The sequence below is a fragment of the Macrotis lagotis genome, chromosome X (assembly GCF_037893015.1).
Source record: "Macrotis lagotis isolate mMagLag1 chromosome X, bilby.v1.9.chrom.fasta, whole genome shotgun sequence".
Classification (NCBI taxonomy): Eukaryota; Metazoa; Chordata; class Mammalia; order Peramelemorphia; family Peramelidae; genus Macrotis; species Macrotis lagotis.
Genome location: NC_133666.1, coordinates 192,494,149 through 192,522,057, shown reverse-complemented (window position 1 = coordinate 192,522,057; position 27,909 = coordinate 192,494,149). Strand labels below are relative to the sequence as shown.

General features: G+C 35.3%; 1 protein-coding gene across 9 annotated transcripts in view; it reads left to right on the top strand.

The window, feature by feature from the left end:
* MLLT3 (MLLT3 super elongation complex subunit) overlaps nucleotides 1-27,909 on the top strand; it is a 363,248-nt gene that overhangs the window by 68,732 nt on the left and 266,607 nt on the right. For 3 of the 9 annotated variants that reach the window (XM_074208795.1, XM_074208796.1, XM_074208790.1), the window contains one exon: nucleotides 8,754-8,934. In XM_074208795.1, the coding sequence (XP_074064896.1) occupies nucleotides 8,838-8,934 (97 nt within the window). In that variant the 5' untranslated portion in view covers nucleotides 8,754-8,837. Of the gene's footprint in view, nucleotides 1-7,129; nucleotides 7,447-7,582; nucleotides 7,795-8,116; nucleotides 8,935-27,909 lie in introns of those variants that run through there. The other 6 variants (XM_074208794.1, XM_074208787.1, XM_074208792.1 and 3 more) reach the window with 6 other exon arrangements.

The window sequence follows — 27,909 nt, the reverse complement described above, 5'->3', positions numbered from 1 at the left end:
ATCACTGTTTTCAAATATTTGAAAATTCGTCAAACTCATAAAAGTTTAGACTTGTTCTGTTTGTCCACAGAAAACTAAGACCATTGGATGGAGGATACAAGGCAACAGATTTTTGCTTGATGTAAGGAAGGACTTTCCAATAACTAGTAGGCTGCCTTTTGAGTCACTTGAGTTATTGAAAAAATTCAGACAATGGTCAGAGGACTATTTTGTTCAGAAATATTGTAAATAAAATTCCTACCTTAGATGGGAGAAATTAGCCTAGAAGAGGGAAACAGCAGGTCTAGAAATCATGATGTTTAAAGACTTGCAGAAATGGAATTCTCAGGGATTTATGAGGAGAGGGTTGTGGTACTAAGACCTGACAAAAGGATAGGTCAGACTCCAAGGTTTCAGAGAGGCTGTGCAAAGCTAATCCTTCTCTTCTCTGTTTTGCATTCCTTAGGCAAAGGGAAGAGAGCTGGGCAGAGATGATACTGGCTCTGCTTTGAGATATTAAGGCATTCTCAACCTTTAAGAGAGACATCATTTAATCTGTAGTAAAAGTAGGATGTATATGCTTTCAACCACTCTTGTTCAGCTTTGTCACTGACATAAATGGCAAGCTTATCAAATTTGCTCATGACACAAAGATCAGGCATAACTAATATGCCAAATGAGTCTCCAAAAAGATAACAGTCTATGAAGTTTGGCTGAATTTAAAACAATAGGGGAAAATGTAAAGTGTGAAAAAATGATTTTACTAGTAGGAAACACGAGAGGGCAGGTTTAGATAGAAGTTTTTCTGGAAAAGCTCCAGTTGCAAAGTCAACTTGAGTCAATAATAGTGTGTGATTTTAACAATCTGTTTTTCATGGAAAAAAATAAGGAACTGGAAGTCAGACGAGCTGAATTCTAGTGTTGGCAGCTCTGCCATCTTGATCAAGGGGGTGGAGGGTTGGTGGTGGTGGAAAGGGCCATTTGGATATTAATAATATCATTCACAGTTCATACAAAATTATCAACTTAAAAATTAGGTTTTTTTGCTCTATTTGGTCAAACAACTAATTCATCCCTAAAAAGCTACTAGATTTGCTGAATTTCAAGTCCTTTCTAAGGTTGCCTTGAGGAGACCTAATGATTTCCCAGGTTTGGAGGTTCCTCTGATCTAATTCAGTTTTCCTCTGATACCACCTTTTTTCTTCAAATGCAAAATGAGGGGGAAGTGTTGATCTAAGGATTAGTTCCAATGGTCATTTAGCTCTAAGTCTATGAAATGAATGCTGTTAGTTAACCTGATGATCCTATCAGAAGGAGAGAAAATTTCTCTTAAAGTCAAATAACTTTAAAGGCAGTGGAAAAAAAATATTAAAACCATGAAATAACCAATTTCCTATTCTATGTTAAGATTTGCTTCAATCTACTCCATCCCTCTCATTCAATCGCCCTTTTAGGGATGCAAAGTGATACAAAAGGGGTACTATATTTGGAGTCAGTTGACCAGAGTCCCAGTTTTGAATTTTACCTTCTACTGCTTGGGGTGCTGGACAAATGACTCAATCTCCTTGGTTTTCAGTTTCCTCTTTGAAATAGATGTAAACCTTTGATCTTGTTTCAATTGTACATGACTCATATGCCTGATATAGTAATTTTTTTCTTTGGTCTATTAAGACAAACTTTTTTGTTTATTTAGAAGAAAACAATTATTTTTAATTTTAATATTTTATTTTAATAATAATATTTCACATTAATATTTCACACCAACAATACTATTAATAATTTTGGTTTAAATTTTGAATATTTTTAATTAATAGTCATTAAAACTAAATAAAAGAATTAATATTTCTACCTGAAAGTTGCCACTAGTATACCAACTGTCCTAATGCTAACTTTTCATGTAAAAATTAATCAGGTGACAGCACACAGTTTAGGAGATATAAAAGATAAAATAAGTTCAGATTTATTATGCTTTTCAGTTTTCTTTTTTGAGTTTTTTGCTAATATTAGAGAAAAGTTTTAACATCAAATTATTTTAGATTTCCTCCCCCCATGTCTGTATTTTCTTAATATGCAAGAATTACTTTAGGACACTAAGCAAATCTTAAAAGTGCTAGTTATTATTATCAAGTCAGGGCAATACCCCACTAAATTGTTACATGATTGCTTATGGGTGAGATTTTATCTCCTTAAAGTGAATATATTTCTAAATTTATTTTCAGGGAGTATCTTGTACATATCTGACTGATGAAGACAGTGACAGTGTATTTCTTTTCTTGGGAAAGTCATCGACAAGATGCTTAAATGGTTATCAAAACAATTTTTTTTCACTTAGAATGATGAAGAACCCTAGTCTTTTGGAGATCCCAAGACAATGTAACAGAATCATGAATTAAATATGATCACTAATGACATCTTTTAAAATATGTAAAATTTTCAACAGATTTCCATAATAATAACATGGGTTGGGTCGTTCAACAGAAATAATATTCTTGTGATCAAGAGGTCTATCATTCTTTATTCCATTGAAAGATTTTTTTCCTCTTAGAGTTTCAATAAGGCATACTTAGAACATACTTAATTTAGAGAAAAGGCAACTATGAATGGGCTATTATTCCAACCAATTTACTATTATTGTGCTGAGTTTTCTGGTGGATAAAAAAAATGGAACTGGGAAAGAGTATACCTGGGTATTCTTCCTTGTTCTGCCACTTACTGGTTTTGTATTCTCTGATAATTCACTTCAATTCTTAGTTCCTGTTTCATATTACTATATGGCATATACATACATATATATATATACACACATATATATATATAAACACAAATTCTTTCTTTGTGTTCTGAAATGAAAATAATTAGTGACTCTGAGTGTCTCATAAAAACCTTTTATTCTGTAAAATGTCTTTTTTCTCTGATTTGCTAGGATTTGGGGGGTATGCATATTTTAGCTCTTAAATTAATTTGCTTTGAACAGTATCCTATTTTGCAATTAAAATAGCTTTAAAAAAGCAAACATCATTATTAGGAAGGGTGCCAGTAAGAAATCTATTCCCTCTTTAGAGCCAAATGACTAATAGGAGTAACTTTGTTATGTAGACCCGATGAGGACTTCTTCCCAAGAAATAATCAATACAACAAAATTCTCCAACATTAGTTTGGTCTACAAGTAGTAATTATTTTTTAACACCCTTCAGTAATTCTCTTTTAACTTCCTTTACCAGCACTACACTCTACCTCAAATACTGCTGAGTCTGGCTAATCAAACACAGCTGCAGGTAGAGAGCCTGAGGTTAAAAAAAAAAAAGGTAGATGGGAGGAAGAGGGAGATGGTCTTTGAGAACTCTTACTATATTTAAAACATTTCTTTTCACTTGCAAAATATTTATAGAAATGTCTTTCCATTCTGTCTTCAGATCCTAAAGATTTGGAATGACTTTGAAAATATGGGCATTGTAAGTCTATCTCTTTTCTTCTTATATTCCAAATAAATGTTTATCGGAGGAAGATTAAATGAATGCCATTTTTTTTTAGAATTGTGAAATTTTAGATCCTGAAGGGATCATCAATTTTGGATTAAATTAGATTTCCAGGACTATGAACACTCTTTTTTTATAGATGAGGCAATTGAGGTTTATCGAGATTAAAGAGATTTGTTCAAGGTCACACAGTTTAGTGAAAAGTCAGGGATAGAAACCTTAAATTGCTTATTATTTTAAAAGTTAATCTTCATGTTCAGTAAGAGAAATATATGTCCTATAATTTGTAAGATCATAGATTTAGAGCTGGAAAGGATCTTAGAAGTCATCTAGTCCAACCCTTTAATTTTGATGAAGAAATTGAAGCTAAGGCAGGTTGTCACTTGCTGAAGATCACTCATGTAGTGATAGTTACATTGAGAGCTGAGATTTGAACCTATTTCTTCTAACTACAAAAACGGCATTCTTCTTACTTCTATAGACTAAAACATATATATTTTTAAATTTCACTTGCATTTAAAGAAGAAAAACCTGAAAACAAAAATCCACCTCTCAAGGACCAGATTTTCCATATTTATTTTAAGCTGTCATTTTATTAGCCATACTTTTTTCATTAATATTGATCAAAATGGTTCAGATTGTTTTAACTGAATAATAAGCAAAAGTTGTCTGACAATATAACATCCCTTTGCCCCCAATTTTTTTTTAAGGTCAAGCGAGGACGGTAGTGTAAGGAATCATTGCGCCACCTACTGACTATATTGCTCCTCTCCCTTTCTCACAGGTTTTATGCTTCCAAAAAAATGTAGTTTCTGGAATGATTTCTTTTAAAGAGCTGGGAGTGTTGGGAGAACAATTCCTTGTGGCCTTGCACTTTTGACTTTAATTTACTATTTTTTTGATGTTGACCAATTCTGAAATTTTAAGATATAAAATTAATAAAGGAACGAAAGTTCAGAATTCAAAAGTACCATGTACAATATTCAGAGACTTGGTGTCTACATTGGCACTGAAAAAAACTACTGATATAAATTAAAGCTGAAAGAGACTAGTTCTGTCACCTGTATTCTAAGAGGATCTTTACCTGTTCAATGGTCCTACTTTACAAAAATGCATAGAAAAGAGTAGTTAAGAAACAAATCTATTTCCTTTCTTGTGTGGCATGGGGGCTACTTTCTTACTTGCTTCACTTACCTAAAGAATTTATTTTATCAGTTTATTTCACTGCATATATGGGCAAGTTCACATAGACACGATACATCTAAGTCAAAGTTTTACTTCTGTTTAAGCTTTCAAAAAAGGCCTTTTTCCTTCTCTTTCTCTCTCTCTCCACTGGTGTGTGAATTAATAAATGTTGCTAATTTTTCAGTGTAGATCATTGATGGAGAAAACGTGAACCCAACTTCCAGAGCCTGAAAGGCTTTTCTAGCTTATTGTCATTTGTATTTGGTGACTGAGAAGTAGGGTTGATGCTACGCTGAGTGTGTGGCTAGTCTAGGAAACCAAGTCCCACAGATTTAGCAGGATTTGTCTTCTGGTATCTTATGTTTAACTGCCTGGAGGGTTGGTGTTACAGAGACCTCCTAGGAAGGGTTGAGTTGACACAGACCAGGTGTCAGTCGAAGGCAATCTACCTGCTCTCTGACATATCAAATGAATCATCTCTGTTCCTGGAATTCAAGATCGTTTACTTCAAATCCTAAGGGTGGTTGACTGCTATGTAGGGTTTTTATTTTTTGTTGTTGGGGTTTTTTTTGTATGTATAAGAACGGATAGGAGCAGAGAAAAAAGTTGGTGCTAGATAGAGGTAGGGAAGATAACAAAGAAGAGAGTCAAAGGAGATGTTAGGGGGGGAAAAGGTAGAAAGGCAGGAAAGGGAGACCAGTTCGGATGTAGAGGGGGAAAGTGAAAGAAGAGAGCCGGCAAACAAACAGACACGAATTCTGAAGAGAAAGAAAAATGCAAACAGTTTATACCTTCTGAGTTAAATTATCGCCCCTTTCCGACTCAGTAAACTCAAGCTACATGGTTCTTGCCCACTCAAGTATCTAGTAATCGTCCGGAGCTATTCTTTTTGCCAATGGTTATTTTTCTTGATTAACACCATCCTTTCCAGTCCCCTAGTCTCTGGTCCACAGGCTAGATAATACCTGACAGAAAAATTTACGGGGAGTCCTTTAGAGATCCCCTCTGGTGGGAAGTTTGTCACCCGGGAGGCTAACCCAATTATTATCCTAAAATGGATTATGTTTACTGTCACCAAAACTCATGGAGATTATAATCCAATTTATGCGCATTACAGTCAATATTAGCTTTCTCTGCTATTTTGAGCCTCCCAGTTTGCCCCACGATTCCTCAAAGGGCAACTACACTAGTTCTGATGCAATCCAACCCGCTGCCAGGGAGAGGGGAAAAAAAAAAGACTACAAAAGAAAACAACTTCCCGCCACAGCTCAGAGACGTGACGTTTGTCTCCTACCGTCACCTGGGCATCTTAGACATGGTATTTCTCAGAGCTCAGACAACTTCTCAAAGCATTCCCTAAGGAGAAAGGGATGGCTTTGCTCTCTCTCTCTCTCTCTCTCTCTCTCTCTCTCTCTCTCTCTCTCTCTCTCTCTCTCCCATTGTAATGAAATCTTTATATCCATTTTCCCAATTTTGTACAGGCCCTTGCTACTGTGCGCTTTCCAGTTAGAGGTTTGATGGAGGAGATAGTAGAGATAACCCTCTGTCCTTTGGTAGATTAGGAAACTGAGGTTCAGTGATTTGCGGTAGGTAGCAAAGGGCAGAGCCGCAATGTTTCAACTCAGTTTGGTACAGGGCTTGGTTTAGTTTTTGTCTTTGTGATTCGCAACTCCTAGGAGGGTGCCAGGAAACCTTGCAAGCGCTTAATAAATGTTGAAGCAATGATAACAAACCCAGTGCTCTTGTTATTAAACTCATAATTTACTAGTTTGCTGTGTCTGTATGCGTGTGTGTGTGAAGTTTATTTTGGGGTGAGCTTTTGGATGTTCAGTTTTGCTATGTAAGCACAAAAGCAAACACTTTTTTTTGTGGAAGACAAACAATCTAGGCATTTATGAAGTAGCTATCTTCCTTCTCCGGGAGAGCAAACTTTTCCAGTAAACTCAGATGTAACAGCCCCCGTCCCTACTCCCCTCCTTCTGTTGCCCCTCTCTCTCTCTCTCTCTCTCTCTCTCTCTCCTCTCTCTCCCACCACCCCCTCCCTTGTGCTGCAGGGGCTTTCAAGGGGGCTCTAAATTGGCTCCATTCCAACACTTCTAATCCGTTTTTTATTGTAAGAGCGGAGGTGTTTGCACAGGGGCCGGGATCGCTCCCCGCAGCTGCCCGAGGCTTTGCCAGTCTCCCCAGCCTCCTCTTCCCTTCTCCTCAATAACCTGTTACTTTAAGCGGAGCATTTCGCTTTCGGCCGCGGCGGGGCGGGGGGGGCGGCTGGGGCGCGGTGTCATTGGGTTCCTGCGTGTGATTGGCTCGGCCGGGCTCTCCCTCTCCCCTCCCCCCCCGGCGGCCCCGCCCCCTCCCTCCGCCGGGCCCTCCCTCTCGCACCGGGCTCTGTGTCTAGTGTCAGGAGCTCGCGGCGCAGGGCGCATGCTCCGCCATCGCAGTCTCAGCCCCTGCCGCCGCCGCCGCCGCCGCTGCCGCCGCCGCCGCCGCCGCCGCCGCCGCCGCCGCCGTTTGGTTGCTTTTGCTTCGGCTGTCGGGGCTCAGTTGAATAAGGGAGAGAGAACGAGCGAGAGGAGAGAGAGAGGGAGAGAAAGAAAGCAGAAAGCGAGGAGAGAGAGACGAGGGAGAGGGAGGGAGGGGGCAAGACGGAGAATGTCCGCCATCTACCCTCTGCTCCCGGGCGCACTCTCATTCATATCAGCTTCTTCATGAATTACAGCTGAGAAGGGCGGGCGGGGGCGGGGGGGAGTCGGGGTACCACAAAGCACCCCAGCCAACCTCCGGGCCCCCAGGCATGGCCAGCTCGGTAAGTACATGCAAGAACCACCCTCCCCCCGCGCCTGCCAGACGGCGCTTCCCGGCCGGGAGGTCGGCGGGGCTCGCGGACGCCGCTTTCCCCTCCGAGCCCCCCCGCACGCGCCCCCCCCCGCACTGCGAGCGGCGCGCACACGCGCTCACACACACACCACACACACACACACACACACAGCCCCGGGCGCGCGCACAACACACACACACACACACACACACACACGCACGCACACACGGCGGAGCGGGCGAATAATAACTCAGCCATATTTCAGCAGCCGCTGCGGCAGCCGGGAGCGGAGGGTGTGCAGCGCAGGGCGGACTCCGAGCGGCGGCCGCCAGGATGGTGCGTTCTCCCCGGCGTCCCGGTGACAGCCCCGCGGCTCACACGCAACTTTAACCCGGTGCATGTGTGTGCGTGCGTGTGTGCAGGGCAGCGCCGAGGGACCAGCCTCACCCCGCCCCCCCTTCATTTTTTTAAAATTCTTTTTTTTGGGGGGGAGACCCCCCCGGCACGCGCGCGCTCTCTCTCGGGGGGGGGGTGTTGGCGGGCGGTTTTCTATTTATTCCCGCGTCGGGGGGAGGGCGCGTTCCCCTTTTCTGCGTGCTGTTTGTTTTGGGGAGGGGGCGGGAGGGCACGTTCGGCTGCCCGGGCATCGGCGGGGGGTGAGGATGCACGGAGATGGGTGACGGCCGCCCGCGGGTCCGGCGGTCAGAAAGCGCCGGAGTTGGTGACTTGTCCACTCGCCAAGGATGCCCACAGTTTAGATTCCGCCTGGCACCGCGCTGCACATGCATGCTCGCAGGCGTGCACTCTCCCGACACATAGACACATACACACAAAGACTTCGCAGGCTTGCTGCTTTTACGGGGTTACTTTCCATGAAGGGGTTCCCCAACCCCCCCATCCTTCGCCAGATCTAAGAACTGATCTTGTCTCGTTTTCTAATTTTATTTCATTCGATTCCAGTGTGTCTGTGGTTAGACGTCCTCATCTTCTTCTTCCTCCCTTCTCCCCCTCCGTGGGGGGGTAACATTCCGTTACAATTAGAGCTCATCTGGAGTATAACTGACCCGGTCTCACCTTACTGGGTGGATGTGAAAGACATGAAACGTCTGTGGATCTATTTGTGTCTATACGCGTGTGAAACGTGGGTGTGAAGAAATACTATTTTCTTTTGTTGCATCAAAACCCAAAACAAAACCTGCATAAGCCTCACTGGTTAAAAACCATCCTTTTTTCCCGTTTCTCATTATTGTCTCTCTCTCTCTCTCTCTTTCTCTCTTTCCTCCCTTGCTTCTTAGTGTGCTGTTCAGGTGAAGCTGGAGCTAGGGCATCGAGCCCAGGTTAGGAAGAAACCCACCGTGGAGGGTTTTACCCACGACTGGATGGTGTTTGTTCGCGGACCCGAGCACAGTAACATTCAGCACTTTGTGGAGAAAGTCGTCTTTCACTTGCATGAAAGCTTTCCTAGGCCAAAAAGAGGTAGGGCTGAAATACAAAGCGGGTGCTGATTTCTTTCTTTCTTTCTTTCTTTCTTTCTTTCTTTCTTTCTTTCTTTCTTTCTTTCTTTCTTTCTTTCTTTCTTTCTTTCTTTCTTTCTTTCTTTCTTTCCTTTTTTTTTTAAAGTATTTGCTTTAGAAGTGAGCAAAGGAGAAAACAATTGACTTTGCCAGTGTGATTCTCTCCCCTCCTCCTTCTTTTCCCTCCTTCCTTGTATGTTTGCTGAGCTCTCAGACTGGTGTTTGCTGCGGCAAAGGAAGCAAGAGGCTCCCAGCCCAGTCTCTCTGGCTTTTCCAAAGTCACCGCATGTAAAGGACCATCAGGTGTACAGTATTTTCTTTTCCTAAGGAAGAATTCGCCAGTCCTCTCTTAGTGGCTTAGGCTGTGGATGGTACAGTCTTTAAGGGGTGGGGGTGGGGCTGGAAAGAATAAATGCCATTCGCGATTTTTTTCCAGAAAAAAAAGAGTTTGATGAACATTATTTTTAAAATAAAAATGCAACGTGAGTATTTGTTTTCCTGCTCAGGTATCCGTGTTCCTCACCCGGATCCTTTGCTTTTATAGCACGTTGTTTGAAGGTTACCACAGTCTTCTTTTTTTCCTCCTTCCCTCTACTAGATCTTTCCAGTCTTATCTTTATGTCTGAATAAAGGTTTAATCTTCCCTGCTCGTAGATGGCACTTGCTCCTGCCTAGAGACTGAAGGTTTGAAGCGGGTGGGGTCCCGATGTTCGCTTTAGGGGAAGAGTTTGCAGTCTGAGGTTGTTTTGTGAAAATGTTTCTTAAGTTTCAGTAGGATCACTTTGCCTTCTTGCTTTGAAGGCTTCACCACCTATTTTCTTTGACTTTTTTTTTTTGAGTTTGCATAATCCTGCCTAGTCTGTACTATTTCAAACGTTGTTTTTTTTTTTTTTGTGCAGGGTAAGACAGTTTTCAAACAAGACAGTTCGTAATGTCACAGGATATTGGGAAAAGAGGTTTGGGTAACCTCAATTTCAGTTTCTTTCACCCTCATGGAAGCTACTGTCTGGTTGTTTTAGTTGGATTAGTGGAGGTAACAGTACCACTACAATAAGGTGCTTTGTTTGTGAGCAGGTTTATTTATCTAAGTAGACACAATGGTTAGTAGTTATCTCCCATTTGATCTGTAATCTTTATTGGCATCTAGAACTCCTGCAGTTCCTTAGAACAACATCATAATAAATCCATTCTGCTTAGAGCTATGTGGGAATTATTGAACATACAGGCAGTGAATAAAGAAAGGAGAAATGCAGGGTCGAGTGTAGAGGTGGCAGAGGTTGTTTTGATGCGTTTTTTTGTTTCCCAAGCTCAAGTGGTGAAAGGCTGTGTTGTGTTTTCTTTTTCTGACTAGTTTGTAATGCTCTTTTCAAATGGGAGAAGTTGAGTTTGACAGGCTTTGTTTGATGATTAATAAATGAAGTACATTTCTACTATAAGGAATATGCCTTGCTAGTAGGAACTATATAGGTTGGATTTTGTATACAAGCATATCCAGAGAAATAATTATCTTTTTACTGAATCCTATTTTGTATCTCAAAGTCAGGATATGGATTAGACTGTCAGGTCTTAATTACTGTACAGGATTGGGTATGTTGGCTCTTAGCATCTTTTCTTCTGGGGTTTGTTAGTCACTGCAGTGTTTTTTAACAAAAGAAGCCATCTACCCCTGAGACTCTTGGTACCCAAGGTTGCCATTATCTGACTGCTATCGACTAAGGATGTTTAAGAAATTCACAGTTTATTTAAAGAAATATTTGATGTTTTGGGAGAAAACCCAATTTTTTTTTTTTGGCATAAAGTACAGCAATAGAGGTAACTGGTTTCTGGTTTGCACTGTGACAATGACCAGATTGGGATTCAGAAATTTCAAGATTAAGGATTGCTTTTCACCTAGCTCAATCTCTGGTCTAGTGTGTGTGTGTGTGTGTGTGTGTGTGTGTGTGTGTGTGTGTGTGACACTCTCCCTTTATTTCCTATACTTAATGATTTTCTGTCCAGCCTGAGGGAACATGACTCTGCAGCCCAGACCTGGAAATTGTTGCTAGGTGTGGTGTGCTGCTTGTTTTAATGGTAGGACAGTTTCTGGTGTTTCAAGGATGAGATGTCCACTTAATGGTAAAATATAATTTTCTGTATTCTCAGGTGTGGATAACTTTTATTTCTTAAAAAAAAAACCCAAACAAACCAACCCAGAACTATGTATGCCATTGTTTTAAAATGTTTATTTTTTAGATTTTTATTTGTATATGTGTTTTCCATGATGTGACAAGTGCTGGGAAAAATGCCAGCTTACATAGCCTGGGAGAGACCTTGTCATATTGTAATTACACATGACTCAGATTGCAAGAGAACATTTCTCTGTTCATTGGGAACAGTTGTAAGTTCAAGCAACACCAAACATGCCACTCATTCTTGTGACTGATTTCAGTTTATTGAAATAAGACAATTTCAAAATGACAACAATGATGATAGAACAGGCATACCAGAAATTTCTTAATCTACTCCTGTCCTCTTTAAGACCCTGCATCATAGTGGCATGATAAAATCTTGCTAATGAGGGGAATGCTAATTTGACTTAGTGAAAAATCTGACCTATAGACAGTTTTAAAAGAAATTTTTAAGTAGTACATATTATAAAAATGAGTACTAATAGATAATATAAAATGAGTTATATAAAATTATTATGCATAATATGCCACATCTTCAGATACATCTAAGTATCATATAATATATATATTCATATCATTTGAATACATCCTTTAAGAACAGATATAAATATATGCTACTTAGTAGTTAGTAGTTAAATATAAGAGAATAAAATACTGGATCTACAAATTGATTTGATCATTAATTTATCATTTTTGAAAAATCTGCTGATTTTAGTAGTTTTGAAAATCCAGTTTCCTTTTATTTGCTAGTAAGCTCTTGAGACTTCATAGAAGAGGAAATTACAGTACTTTGAACTTTTTTACTTAATTAGAATTACATATCCCTTTTTGAGTTTTTGATTTGGTGAGATATAAATGAATGAAGTTTTACTCTTCCCCTAATACATGGATAGAAAACCACTTAGTTGGTTTATCTTGTTAAAGCTCTAGATTTTGGTCAAATAAGGTTGCCCGGGACTTAGAGCATCTGCTGTTAAGGAATTAGGCTGGTGGTGTTGTTAAAAAAAAAATAAAATCTCCATTATTTAAACTGGATTTATATTAGTCTACTCTGACTATGTATAAGGCATATCCAGTGCTTCATGTTAAATATTAATGCCTTCATTTGCAGTAAGATGTGCATTTGAGTGAACTTTCTTTCTAATTATAGCTATTTCTAACATTGCAATCTGTTCAGTTGACATTTATGATATTAAATCTGTTGCTTATTATTTTCTGTAAGCTAATTTGATGGTTAGTAGTATAATTCTGTAAGCTAATTTGACTACTAGTATAATTTGAAGGTTTTTCAGTTGAAGCCAGATCCCAATTTTTTTGGGGGAGGGTGAGTGAGGGGAAAAGAGGGAGATAGAAAAAGCATAAAACAATAAGTCTAAGCCCAGAAGCTGTACTTTGATTTAGCATTCTCTAATCCTGACTTTAATCATTATTGTTGAATTTATATACTAAATCATTTTGACAGATTTTTACAAAGCACCTGGATAGGATAAGGGAAGGGGGTGGGGTGGGTGGGTGAGTTTTTAAGATGTTTGACTTGTTTACATTGTTTAGAGTCCTAAATAAGGTTTTAGAAAAACTTTGTAACAAAGTAATAATCTGTAGTAGTCAGCATTTTGAAATGAGCACTATTGCTTTCCCATATACTTCAAAAGTACAGGGATGGCTAGGTGGCACAGTGGATAAAGCACCAGCCCTGGAGTCAGGAGTTACCTGGGTTCAAATCCGGTCTCAGACACTTAATAATTACCTAGCTGTGTGGTCTTGGGCGAGCCATGTAACCCCATTTGCTTTGCAAAAAACAAACAAACAAACAAAAAAAACTAAAAAGAAAAGTACAACTGTTATGATGAAGATGTGGTTTTTGAATTGATTCATAGATATTGATCTTAATTCTATCTGAACATTGTAGTGGTCTTCCTTGTGATGTGTAGAACTGAATTCTTGTTATGCTGTTTTGTTGTGTTTTTCCTTCATGAAAGGCTAGTCATTCAAAAGGAAGGCTTCTCATTTTGTCCCATGTAATATTATAGATTTCATGACTGACTGAGTCATTGTTTTCCTTTTGATAACCTAGACATGAAAACAGATATCACAGTGCATTTTATTTTTTGGGTGAATGCACTCCTTGGCCATTGATCTTTTTCTCTCTAGCCATTTACCATAGTATGCATCCTTGTATGGATAGATTTTTTTCAGTGTGAATTGGAGTGTTTGCTTTTCTCTCTCTCTGTGTGTGTGTGTGTGTGTGTGTGTGTGTGTGTGTGTGTGTGTGTGTGTGTTTGGGGGTGGTGTTTAGAAACAACCAGTGGAGTACTGGTGAGGCAGAACCAAACAGGGAAATAACTTAGGGTTTAATCATGCCAGTTAGACAATTAGGAAGAAACTTTTACTTCAAAATTTTACTTCCATTCATTAAAGCATCCGGTCTGTGTTTTAGTGAATCATTGTCCTATATAAAATTTTTTCTCTTTTTTTGTATTGTGCTTTTATTTGCATTATTCCCAATCTTCTCATCTGTCCGAATCACGTCCACCATGTTACTAAGAGAAGGCCATGGGCCATGTAGAATGAAAGACCCATTTTCTACCCAAGATTCTTAGAATCATCATCATTTAAAATTTAGTTACCTTATAATCTGAACTTTCTTTTTCCTTCCTAGCTTATATTACCATAATGTTTTATTTTAAATTTTAGTTATTACTGTGTATTCCAGATTATCCAGTGTCCTTTCTACTTCTTAATGCTATTGTTGCCTTAAGTTATTGGGGAGAATATAGTTTTCCCAAAAGTTGTTGCAGAGAAATGAATGCAAATGTTCCAAAGAAAAATGATCAATTACAATAATAGTCTTTTTTTCAAAGCCCTTATGAAGTTTTAAACCTAACCTGTGTATGTAAAAGAAATTTTGATTTTAGAGCTTTTGATACAGAAAAATAAGAGATGCCATGGCTTGGCATATAGTAAATGAAAATGCAAAACAGCTTTGAATCTCTTTCTGCTTCTTAATAGCTAAGTGATCTTGGGCTAGTATCTCAATCTCAATGCTCTTCAATTTTTCTCCCCTATAAAATAAGGGGATTTGCTTAAGTGATGGGTAAGGGTAGCTTTCTATTCTAAGACCACTAGGTTGCTTCCTGCTGTGTGATCCTTTGGTCCCATTGACCAAAGGAAAAATTCACTGCTGATTAGTAGAAATAATGTAATGTTTCTTCATGCTTCCAACATAAGCTATTCAAATTTAAAAATTTTTAAAAAGGGCAGCAAGCACTTTGAAGATCTTATATATGCTATAACTAATCACACTTCAGGGACTATTTGAGTGTAATGGTTATCTGATCAACAAATGTCCATTGAGTGTGTAACTTACATAAGATACTGTATGGTATACATTGTGCTTGAGAAGGCAGTAAGCCTATCAAATATGGATGCCCCCCCAAAAGGAGCTAAAAACACCAGGCAGCACATGCTGTTTACATTAAATTACTGTTGAAAAAATGTTCTAATATGAATAGGAATTAACCCAGTAGAGTAATTAGGACCTTTATGAGAAGATAGTGAAAAAGAAAAAAATTTATATCTCACACACAATAGTGATCTGTGCCTTTGGTTTTCTCCCTTCTCTTTCCTGGCTTATACACAACTCACTTTCCATTTGAGATTCTCTCTGTGGATGAAGAATATTGTATGTGTATTTGTGTGTGTGTATTTATAAGTAAAATAGTTGAACTGAAATGATTCTTTTCATGAGCTGTCTCCTCATCACTCCATGCCTGTCTCATGCTCTCAAATTACTTTGTATAAGCTAGGTTTGTATTTTGGACTCATTAACATATTGTTTCCCAGATAGAACTTAAAACTTGTTGATGAGAGATTTTTTTTTCTTTCATTTCCTACTTGTATCCTCACCCCAGGGCCTGTCAGGTAATGGGATGCATGATAAATACTTGATTGATAGGTGTATTATTTCCAAAATCAAAATCCTGAAAAAATTTTTCCAACAGTTTTGAAAATTGTAAAATTTATTTTAAATTATTTTCAGATGTGAGAAAGGAAGGGAAAATGTTCATTTGTGACATTAGGAATGATTAACTATTGACTGAAAAAAAAAAGACAGTCTTTAAACATCTCCCAGGAATATACCACCTAATGATGGGAAGCCAAAACAACTTTGTAGATCTTGTTAAGTCTACAAAAAGAGTGATAGGAATGGTGAATCATGGAGTGTAGTTAACATGCAAAAACAATATTATTATAAAAAAGATGCTTCCTAAGGTCTGCTTCAGATTGGGTTCATATAATTAATGACTTAAATGATGTTGATAAGGGTAACCTAGTGTTGTGTGATTTCTGCTTGTTATCCAATAAAAACTAGTTGTGGGGAAGTAATAGAGAAGCATTTTGGTCAAGGGAAGAAAAAAAATCCAGCTCTATAATTGTTGAAACTGGAATTTCTTCTTCTTTCTCTTGATTTTAACCTGGACATTGAAACATAACAATGTTGCCTTTATATGTGTCATTTTTTTCAATTGCTTTTAAAACTCCCTGTGATAAGTATGTAGCATTATTAGTTTTATGACTTGCCACTTCAGTTACAACAACTTTTTATTACTAGTTAGCTATCTGTTAGTTTTATTCTGATTATCTTGGAAGAAAATACCTGCCCACTACCTGGCTATTGGATCTTGTACCACTGAGTCATTTTGCCCCTTGGTTTCCTCATCTATAAAATGAGGATGTTGGGCAATGAATTCTAGGATCCCTTCCACCTGTGGGCCTCGGTTTCTAAGAAAGGTTGTTTGTCTGCTTTAGTCATCTGTTGATGGTTTTGATGTGGGTTTTCAAAGAAAAAGTCTGGAATTTATGTGAATTAGCGAGTTCTTAACTGTTTGCAACCAGTACAGAATCCACTTGGGTATAAAATTAAATGAACTGGGATTTTCACGTTGTAACTCTTTCAGAGATGTCAGGAACTTAAAAATGAGATTATGTCTGGGGTCCTTTCATGCTTAATATTTGCACGCAGAATAATAACAAGTTAACAAAATCTTAGCATTAGAAGGAATATCAGAGATTATCTAATTTCTAAATAAAGCAAGAATATCTTTGGTAGTGTATTCAACAAATGGTCATTCAAATGTTTTTATTATTTGTTTTTGAAATCCATTTGTTGAGCCTAAATAGAATTATAACAAAATGTGTATATGTATGTATGCCTGTGTCTACATTAATGTGTGTATACATACCCATGCATTTCATTACTGAAATTGTTTTTCCATCTTGAAGTAGATATATAATTTTATCAAAACTGTTACCTTTTTGAAGTTCTAAATATTGAAGAAAAGATAGTCTTTTCATGAACTATTTGCCTTTGTAGCACTGATAGCAGTCCTTTTATGAGGGATTATAATTCATTTACTTTAGGTGCTTTTCCTTCCCAAAGAAGGAAAAATCTCAATTATAATTTTTTTCTTAAAGTACAATAGCAGCAGTAGATTATATGGATAATTTATAGCTTACTATAAATTTAAACTATATTATTCCTTTTAATATTTCCAGTATTTCACTTTTTATTTGTCTGATTATGGTAGATAACCATTAGTTTTGAATATTTAAAAACTATTAAAGAAAAAAAATAAGCCTTATTGTGGAATTTTTTTTTTTTTTGGCAAGGCAAATGGGGTTAAGTGGCTTGCCCAGGACCACACAGCTAGGTAATTATTAAGTGACTGAGGCCTGACTTGAACCCAGGTACGCCTGACTCCAGGGTTTGTGCTCTGTCTAGCCACCCCTATTGTGGACTTTTTATCAACCATACCCCCCCCCAAAAAAAAAATTTCATTAATATGAGTTGTTGAATAATAAAAACCTTCTTTGTTTTGGGGAAAAAGCCTATTTTATTAAGCTTTTTCCTTTGATTTCTCCCTTCCTGATGTAGTACTATTTTACTAAGCTTTTTCCTTGCTTTTGATATCTCCCTTCCTGATGTGACTTATCATGAAGATAAGAAAAGCTGGCTATTGGTATTTGGTTGTTTTTAGTAAGGTAGAGAAGTTTCAAAAACATGTGTTTCAGGTTGTGTTTACTCTTTAGATGTTTTGACTGTTGATTTCTTTTGTAGCTAGTCTTTGAATATATAGGTGCAAACAAAGTTTACTTGTACACTTAATTAAAAGCTATAATGACATGGTATAACATTAAAATCAAAATCCTCTACTGACATTTAACTTTACCTTGTATAATGGTGGGAAAACTGAAGTTATCAATAGCTTGTTAGAATTGCTTTTTGCTAGACCACTTGGGATCTAAATTATAATACTTGTAATTTGGTTGTTATGTTATAAAATGTTATTTTATTGAACATAGACTACCCCCCCTTTTGTTCCAAAATAGTTGTTGCATGTAATTTGTTTTTTAATTAATTTTTTTTTTGCTGCATATAATATAAAGGAAGATAAGTTAGGAAAAAAATCTGTTTTTAAATAATGGAATATAAGTAGAAAAAGGAGGTAGGTTGGTTGAAATGACTTTTAGCCTTTTTTGCCTCCTTCCCATCATCCACTATTCTATTATTTATTATGTAACAAACTAGAGCTCAGTTTCTTCTATATTCCTAACAGTTGACTACATGATGTGTAAACAAACTGCATGTGAAATTTATAGGAAAGATCTTGGCTACCAAGGGACCATTTTTCTAAGTTGTTAAAGCTTAATTAACAGCTGTTGTTCTTTGTATTTCTGTCCTAGCAGATCCATTCTATAACCACTCTTTTGTGTATTTTAAAAATTGACTAACATTTTATGGATGTAGAAATTTTGCTTATTTTAGAGTTAATAAAATTAGCTTTCTAAAGTTAGAGAATAGATTTCTTGTTTTGATACAGTAAAGCAGACAAGTCTTGATTTTGTTTTTTTGGGTTATATTCATTTTCATTTCTAAAGTCAACAACCAGGGACATGAAAGAGTTAGCTATGCTTTAATAGTTATTGATATGATTTGTTTTTAAAATGGTGCTTTGTGTTTTCTGATAAATAGAGCTTTCACCTTTTAATCATTTGTTGGTAATGGATTGGAAAGAGATGATGACTTAGAAAACTTAAGATCTCTAGTGCCCAAACCTCATTTTAGTCAGTAAATTAAATCTATGTAGACTCTTTTTTTTACAAAAGCTTCCAAAAGGAAGTTTAATTGATTGATTAAAAAATTCACCTGTGAAATAAGTTGGTAAAAAATTGGTAGTAGTGAAGAGCAGTGCAAACAAAAGACATACATGTTCTTCTTCATTAATTAAAATTGACTGTCTTCTGATTGTTCTGGCATGAATTATACTATTCATCATCTGGTACTTACAGGATAAGGTGTTTGTATTTGTATTTCTGTAACTGGGAACTTGGATCTATTGCTGTCTTTTAAAATTAGTTAGAACTGTCCTGTAATCCCTGAGTCCTTAAAATCTCTATGGATTTTTTTTGCTAAATCTACTGGATATTTATTTCAGAATTCTAATGGAAATTGCTTAAATAATATATTTTACTGTTCATTTGCAAAATACTCATATACTGTTAAAATTTTTTTTCAATGGACAATGATTGGAGTTGGTTTTAAGGCATATTCTTTGATAAAGAAGATAATTTCTGTTTTCCTGAAGTACTTGGAATGCTTTGATGGAAATCTTAAATTTAGTTGCCTAACATGATTGTGAGAAACTTAAAAAGAAATTTCCTAAAGATTGAACATCAGGAAATTAGAATCTTTCCCCTTCTTTTTGCCATTACATTTTATATGCTAAACATGTTTACTGTAATTTTTCTATAAGATTTAAATTTTTTTAAGGAAAATGATAATTTGATTTTTTGAAATTGATTTAACTTTGGCTGCAATTGTTAATTTTCATAGAATTTTTTTTATATTCAATTTGATCCCTTTGTAGCTGTGCTGCATATGGAGTGCAGTTGCACAGTTAGAAATATATACAGAGATTCTTGTAGTATAGATTATCTTTATTTTACAGTATTCACAGCATTTTACAGTAAAAGTAATTACTGTATTCTTGTTGAGGACATGAGTAAAACAGAGGAGAATCATCTCTGAGAAGCTTTTTAATATTTCATGTATTTTAAGTGAAAAACCATTTCTGAATATTTTCTTGAAAAACTTCATAGCACATATGTGCTTCATAATTATAATTAATTTTTAAAAGAAGAAATATCTACCTACCATTGTGTACATGGTGTTTTTATCATAAGATATGGTAAATTTGAATGCTATTGTAATTAAAAGCCTCTGTGCTGAGAGGTGGTTGGTATTAGTGGATATCGTTCTGGCTATAGAAATCAGGAAGATTTTGGTTTAAGTTCCTCAGACACATTTTGGTTCTGTGATCCTGGGGAAGTGACTTAGCCCCCTGAGTGCTCTGAGCAGCTTTCATGGATATATTGGATTTTGGGGAGACTTTTTGATATGTGTTTATTTTTTCAATTGTTCATTGAAGGAAATTTTACATAAGAAAGACATTTTACATAACATAAATTACAACTACAGGATGGACGACACCTGTGTTCTGAATCCAAAGACTGCCCTGTCCCATGTAGTTTGCTTTTGCTATTTTATGTACTTTCGTTCCTGACAGGGTGGATATTGCTGTTTGAAACATGGATGACTGGTTACTAGTAACATTCATTTTAATTTGTACTTATTTGCTTTTTGGCTATGGGAAGATAATTTTCTTAGGTGAAGTTTTGCTTATGATTTTGTTTCTTATGGATGAGTGTTTTGGGTTAATGTTGATGACATTTAAATGTATCATTTTGAAGGAAGTAATATCAGCTAAAAACATTGCAATATAATCAATTGCAGCAGCGTGAAAAGTAGGCAGTCAATTTACAGAAGATATTTTAATGTTAAGTACATGGTTTAAGCAGTACTTTATTTATGAGAAAGAAGAAAAAGCAACTGTTTCTGTAATGAAAATGAATTTTCCATTTTATTCAGTGAATATGATAAAACAGGTGGGATCAACTTACTTTAAATACATGAAGTGAAAAATCATTTAAAGGCAGTGATTTATTCTATGATCTCTGGAAACTACCCTTTCTCTATTTAAGTGTTTAAATGTATGTGAACTATGATGTAATTATCAGGTCAACTACTGAAATAGTGAACGTAGGAATAATTTTGTGAGAGTAGGTATAATATCATTAGAGGAGAATTTTAAATTGTTATTTTGGAAGTCTGATTGAATACACATACAATGTTATAAAAATTATATCAAAAATTGAGCTTTCTCTTTGGGCATCTCTTGATTAATTATTTAAATGGAAATGGCAAATGAAGTTTTCTTTGCTACCAATTACAGATAGTAGCATTATATCCAGTGACTACTGAAGGGATGATCAGTATTATATGATGTTTCTTTTCCTTTGGTGTGACCTTTAAATTGTACCTACATCATTTAATCAGATGCTTTTTATTATGTTGGTTTTACTTTCTTCAAAAGAGAACTGTATTTGATTGGGAATAAAACAAGGGATCTCTGTTATTGGACATGGTGAATTGGTCTTAATTTTTAGATTTTGGTTAATTTTAGAATTTTAGTATATTGTTCAGTAATTACAAAGCCTAAGCTTCAGTGATGAAACAGCATGAATGGTTGCTTAATATTATAATACTCCATGATAAAACTTGACAGAACTGGATTCTGAAGACAGGAATGTTTTTCTAGAGTATGACTGAGTCTTCAATTTTTATGGCAAATTTAAACATATGCATAGGACCGTTAGGATAGGAATAGATGCAAAATTGTGGTAATGAGCCATATATGTGTATGTTTACACAGACACTCAAAACAAGAATTGTTTAAATTCTAAGTGTACAAGTGTACACATACATACTTGTATGATAATGAAAACATATTTCCTAGAAGAGACCTAAGGGACAAGGTGTTCTGTAGACTTAGAAAAAATTAAAGCTTTCTTTACATTTAAAAAAAAACATTATTTTTACTTTGACATGCTTAAAAACTAAAGGGCAAGTGATCCAAAAAAGAATAATCTTGAAATTCAATAGCAAGAAAGCTACTTGACATTGTGGGCTGGAGGCCAGCAAACATAGGGCTTTCATTGAGTGTGGGCCATAGGCAGGCCTAGAATTTAAAGAGACAGAGTGCCATACTTTTGAAGAGGAAAAATGTCCTGTATTATTTGCTTACTCAGGAGTAAAAAAAAAACCCCCCAAAAAAACAGTTTTAAAGGTTTTTTCTAGAGAATCTTTGTTGTATAAGCTTTTTAAGTATTGGAACATACTAGGGATAGTTTTCCTAACTCCTGCATCCTTAATCAACTTTTTTGTGTGTGTGAAGTTGAGTGCGAAGTAGAACTTATTAAGAAGCATAAAAACCTTTTCAAGTAGCTAGTAATATATATTTTATATATAGATTCTTCTGAAATCTATACCACTATTTAGTTTAAAAAGAAAAAATATCACCAAGCCCGCTATTTTGTTCTATATCTATATCCTTATTCAGTAAAAATTTTTAAGTTCCACAGGGACAATCTTTCAGAAAAGCAGTTTTTAAAAGAATTAAATTATTTAGGTTCTAAATTCTATCTAAGCCATCATTTCTCTTATATCTTGAATCTCCATGGGGATAGAACCAGTGACTTCTTTCTGGCCATGTGCTGTGAGAACTAGGACTTATGTGTAATTTAAGATTATGCACTAGTTAAATTTGTGCACAAAATATGCAGCAGGTAATTTACTGTAATTTAATTTCTGTCACTTTTAAAAAAAGAAAAATCATTTCAGTGACATGACAGTAAAAAAATTTATGGAGTTAAATTTCTCAAAGCTGAAGGATGTTTGTACTGAATTTGAAATCTAGTTTTAAATAAAGATTATGTACATGAAGAAACTTTAATTTTGGTGAGCTTTCAATTCAACATACATTGACTGGATCCCTAATGTGTTTTATTTAAATATAATTTAGATTAATAAGTTCAAATCATTTAGGGTATAATTATTTTTATTCATTGTCATTTTTCTCCTTTAGTTTTTCATCATTAAAAAACTAAAGAGAAATGCAAAAATTAAACAAGAAATATAAATTGATTAAAGAAAAGAAAATTTCCCCAATATTTGTGTTTTCCATCTTGAGGCATAATTTGAACCATATTTTTGAATATCTGAGATAGTGTTGATAGCATAGACTTAGTTGCATCTACTCCCTCAGAACCCACCACCTTTTCTGTGCTCTCCAAGAAGAGGACTTTGCTGTAGCTTTTCTTGACCAGAAACATTGTTGTATTCATATATTTTCTTTAACAATATGGCAGTATGATTGACTGTCTTGGAAAACCAGCCTGGTTAAAAAAAAATCTGAGACAGAATCATGCTCACTCTTAAAACATTTAGTTTAAACTGAATTTGGGGAGTTTGTGCTAGCATGAATCTTGTCATGAGTCAAATGGGAAATGAAGTATAACTAAGGGTCTTAATTCTTTGGCCCTTTGGTATTTTTGTTTCCTCATAGTTACATGATTTTTTTTTCAAATTCTTTATCATCCTTATTCTTCAAAAATTAAGATGAATAATTTATACTCTAATGGAATGGAAATCCTTAAATGAATCCAAATGTTCCACTTAAAATTAGCAAAAACATTCTGTTGCTTTTAAATATCAAAACCAATGTCATCATACTGTTTCTAGCAACTAATAAGATGCTATAGGTAAAGTCATCATACTGTTTCTAGTAACTATTAAGATGCTATAGGTAAGAACTAAGAGCTAATTGAGGATAAACAAATGATAAACAGAAAAGCTTTCCATTGAATTTTGGGGAATGCAAAGTGAGATGATTTGTCTCCTTTTCCATATAAATTCTGGCAAAGACTGGCTTAATAATTGTTGTATATTATAAATATGCCTTTGTTTTTTAGTCTAATCCTATTTCCTGGATAGCTAAAATGTTTTCAGTAATCAGTAGTTCTTGCAAGTGGGTTTTTTATAATGCTGAATGTTTAAATATTTGGTCTTTATCTTGTATGGCTGGCACCTCAGCAATCAAGAAGTGGCTCTGGAGACTATACATATGAATAAAAGTTATTAGTTGGTAAAAATTAGATTGTCAAATAAATTGACTAGCTATGGAATAATTTTGTTGGCATTATCCATTCGATTTGGCAGAAAATTAAATGGAAATGATCTGGTTACTAAAGACCAGCACTGTATTAGAACATTTCAACTTTTGATATTCTAATTAAAGGCAAAGTTAAACAGCTGCTGTAGATTTTCCAATGCCTTTGCAGAATTTCTTTGACCCTATTAGTTTTAGATACTATCATCTCTATTTTGCAGGGATATTTACTGGGTTAGATGATTTGAACTGCTGATTTGCAGGAATTGATAGAACAGAAAATGAGTAACTTGAATATTTCTATGTGACTCCAGTCCTTGGAATGTGACAATTTCATAAATTTTTGTTTTCACAAGTGCTAATATTTCAAAAATCTGCTTAAGATAAATTATTATGGAGATTTGTTTGATAACTCTGAAGCTATTTGCATAATTATGAAAATTATTTATATGTATAGCCTTGTCAACTGGCTATTTAAACATACTAGCTATCTTTAAAATTTAAGAGGTGTAAAGGAAATACTAAATTATGGCCTGAAAAATCTAGTTCAGGGTGAATCTACAATTAATTAAACAAAGTTCATCCACCTTGAAAAATTTGATGAAGTTAAATATCAGGATTATTCAGTAATCACTTTACATAAACTCTAAGTTAGTGACCAACAAAATCTTTTTAAGGCTGAAATAAGATGAGATTTTGGAATTCACAACTTTGATTAGATCAGTGTATTTGCCTCAAGGCTTTAGTTGTTACTGAAAATTTCTATTTCTTTGTTTGGAAAATAATACTTAAAAATTGTATCTGGCCTTGGAATTGTTGTAAAACAAATTATAAGCAGTTAAGATTTTCATACAATCAAGACACTGAAGATAAATTACAGTGTTTTAAGGAGAAAATTCATTGTCATTTTGCATAAAAGTTTGGTGGTTTATTCATTAATCTAAAATAACTGACTTATAAATACTTTATCAGTGATAAAACTGCTCAGCATGTAAAATGAGGAGTAGAAGGGCACAAAGGCTTATTGCAAATTAAGGACACAATGAGTACTAACGGACTTTCCAGCCATCTCCAGCTGTGAGATTATTATAGTTTTTGCAAACCCTTTTCTCTCAAAACTAAATCAAGAATGGTAGACTCCTGATAAAAAGAAGTGTATAAAAGCCTAACTAATCCTTAGATGAGTTACTTCAAACGTGCCAAGATAGAATAAAGTCAGTTAATAGCATGGATTAAAGGTTACTCTGTATGCATTTTTATCACTCATGTTTAGAATTTTGTTGTATGTTAATGCATTTAGCTGATCTTATTTTCTATGAAGAAAAGAGAGAAAAAAACTAAATGTGAGGGATTACATAATCATATTATGAGGAAATTTAGGATCAGGTTGACCTGCCAATTTTGACTGCAAAGAAAGGAAAAGGAAGCTATATATTGAGTAAAGAGTTCTAGACAAGTGGTTCACATTTTTTGAAATGTCTGCTTTTAGGATAAAGAAAACTATTATGAACAATTTTATCCAGCTATCATCAATCTACATCTATATATCCATTCATTAATTAGGTTTTCCAGAAATAAAGCCTTTTGCTATTTAATAGGTATGTATAATTGCAGATATAGGAAAGAAGAGATCCAAAAATGAAACTGGAATTAACATTAAAAACATTTATGGTAACCTTTGTAAGATTATATTCTGGACTTATTTTGGCATAGAATCTTTCTTATTCTTACTGTGAAGAAGAAAAGAGCATGTGGGGTAAGACTGAAGAATTTAAGTGTTCATTGTTCCTTCCTATACCCCAAAGGATGAGTTCTCCCATGTGAAAGGCTAGGTTATATTGTTTGACTGTTAGCTCAAAGATTAAGTATTCACTACCTGCTTTTATCTTTTGGAATAGTTTTTCCATTAAAACTGGCCTATTATAATGGAGCTGCCAGCAGTATTGTATTAAGGAAAATGATTTGGCTTCTTGCCATTGTCAGGAGTGGGGGAAACCTGAGAAACTATCTTCCACCTTATGTTTTAGTGGCTATATGTAACCTTTATAATTTTTTAAATAATAAAACTTTGGACAGTGGGAGAGGTTAAAAACCTTCCCCTGACAGTGTCCAGCTCAGTGTGTACCAAACTGTGATTTGCCAAATTTTATACTGAATTATTCTTTATCATCTCACTGTCATGGTTGTGAAGAATCTCAATTACCATTTCTTAACAACAAATAGCACTTTTAATGGGCGGGCATATGTCTAAGTGTGTATCTTTGTTGATGTAATTAGCTAGCATTTATTAAATATATACTATATGCTGGGCCCTATACTTAAAGCTAATGCAAAATAGATAAAACATAAATAGGATGTGGCTATAAAGTTGCAAGACAGGTTTCTGTAAGTTAGACAAGAATCATCTCTTTCCCCAACCACCACAAATAAATCATTTTCTTTGCTTTTGAGTCACATTCTGCTTATATCCTTTATAATGCTGATTTTCAGGCATTATTCTAGTGGTAAAGCACTAGTATAAATGAGTTTTATGATTCTGAAGAATTAAATTTGATGTGGAATACCTACAGTATTCATACAGATATTCATATATCTGGAGAGCAGAAGTTCAGTACAAAAAAACTAATTTTTTTTCTTTTGAGGGTGAGGGTGAAAACCCTGCCAGGAGAGAATGGATGGAGAACTAGATGAGTAGTAGAAAGGAGAAATGAGTTGATCCAAATTTCTGACACAATACAAACAGAGAATGAAGTTTTTCCATATGACTGAAGCTTATAGCAATGTTGTAGATTAATCTGATTTGTAGAACTGTGTGTCTGTGTAGTGTTTATAGGGCTGAGACATTTTATCTTTTGAGTGTTTCTGTAGAAGTTGTTTTTTAGTAGTGCCCCAAGAAAAGTACTGGAGGACAGCTTTGAAGCCCTGCAGACAAGCTGGGATATCAAAGGACTATGGAATTCAGCAGTCATTGTTTTATGACTTGCCAGGAATCAGACCTATTTGTATAGGTAGCACACAAAATAGCTGTGATTTGACAATTTGGTGCTATTTATACCCACCATAAAAAGAGAAAAGAAAAAGTTAAAGGGGTATTTTGGAAACAGGAACTAAGCTGTAAATGTAAATTGCTTCACCATTTTCTCAAAGGAACAAAAAGGAAAAGGGGTTTAGGAAGCTTTTTATTAAAGTTAGGTTACCTAGGACTTGTGTGCTTTCAGGATATAGAATGTTGTATTCATATTAAAACCTAAATTTTCTTTTTTCTCTTTTCAAGAAAAATATTTTTATCTCCTTAACTGTCCGAAAAATTGTTTGAAGGTAGAAATAATGGATAAAAAGAAAAACTGATAGTACAGTGGTTTCAACCTAATTTTAATAGATACACACTTTCTTTTGAAATTACATTTTGGAGATGAAAAGAAAAGTTGACAAACTACCAATTTTTATTTTCCAACTGGAAATTTTCTATTGTTAAGAAAATATTAGTCTCTTCACTTTTTGGAGGAGGTGACATGAAGGGGTTTACATTTAACCTAGTGAATTTTCATATTTTGTGTGTGTGTGTGTGTGTGTGTGTGTGTGTGTGTGTGTGTGTGTGTTAACAGGTAGAAAAAAGTTTTAGTATTATTCCTTTATCAGATACTAGAAATGTTTATTTTAAAAATTAAAATGGAAATGCCCATGTTGCTCTGATGGCTTTATCAGATATATATTCTGAATTCAATAAGGGATACTATATGAAATGCAAGTTTTGTTAAGGAGAGAATTTGCTTTGAAGTTTATATTATTTTGTTTTTTTAGTCATTTTGCATTTTTTCAATTTGTCTCTACTCCTTTGCATGCCTTATATAATAATCATTATAGGGTTTAAGTGTGCAGATATTAGAATATTTAAAAGTTAGACATTTGTAGAAGTCTGTGTAAATGTTTGTATATGGCTATATATGCCCACACACAAATATATCTTTTCCAGGACTTGTGGTGCCTTGTAGTAGGTTGCCCCAAGTTTATTGTTCTAATTTAAACCTTGCTTTAGAGCAAAGATTCTTAACCTAGAGTTTAGCATGTAAATTTGTTGAGATTTTTTTGTAATCCTACATATTTTATTCTATTCCTTTTTAAAGATTTTCCTGAGTCTTTAACTTTTGATTAGATTGCCGAAGAAGTGACCATGATATAAAAAGGGTAAAAACACCTGCTTAAGGCATCTTCTTTAAAATGATTGATTATAAATGAATCTCAGCAAAAAATCAGAGAAAATAAAATCATGTAAAAGATTATCTTGAGCTACAAAATTGCTCATGTCATCTTCAGGAAGCACCTCTTACCCCTCTACCTTTCTTTTCCTCTTCAAGGTTCCCTCTTGTTTGCTTTGCATGTATATTGCTACACCCACATGTTATCTTTCTAATTAGATTCTAAGTTTTTCAGAGCAGCTGGGACTGATTCTCTTTTGACTTTGTATGCAGTCTTAATTAATGGCTTATTAATAACTAAAGAGAAGGTTATAGATTTATCTATGTGGATATTTAAATAAAATATTAGTTCTCTGACCATTTCTTATACTATTTATTAAATTTTATTGATTTTTTTGTTAACATTAAATTCTAAATTTAAATATCTCATTAAAAGCAACAAGTA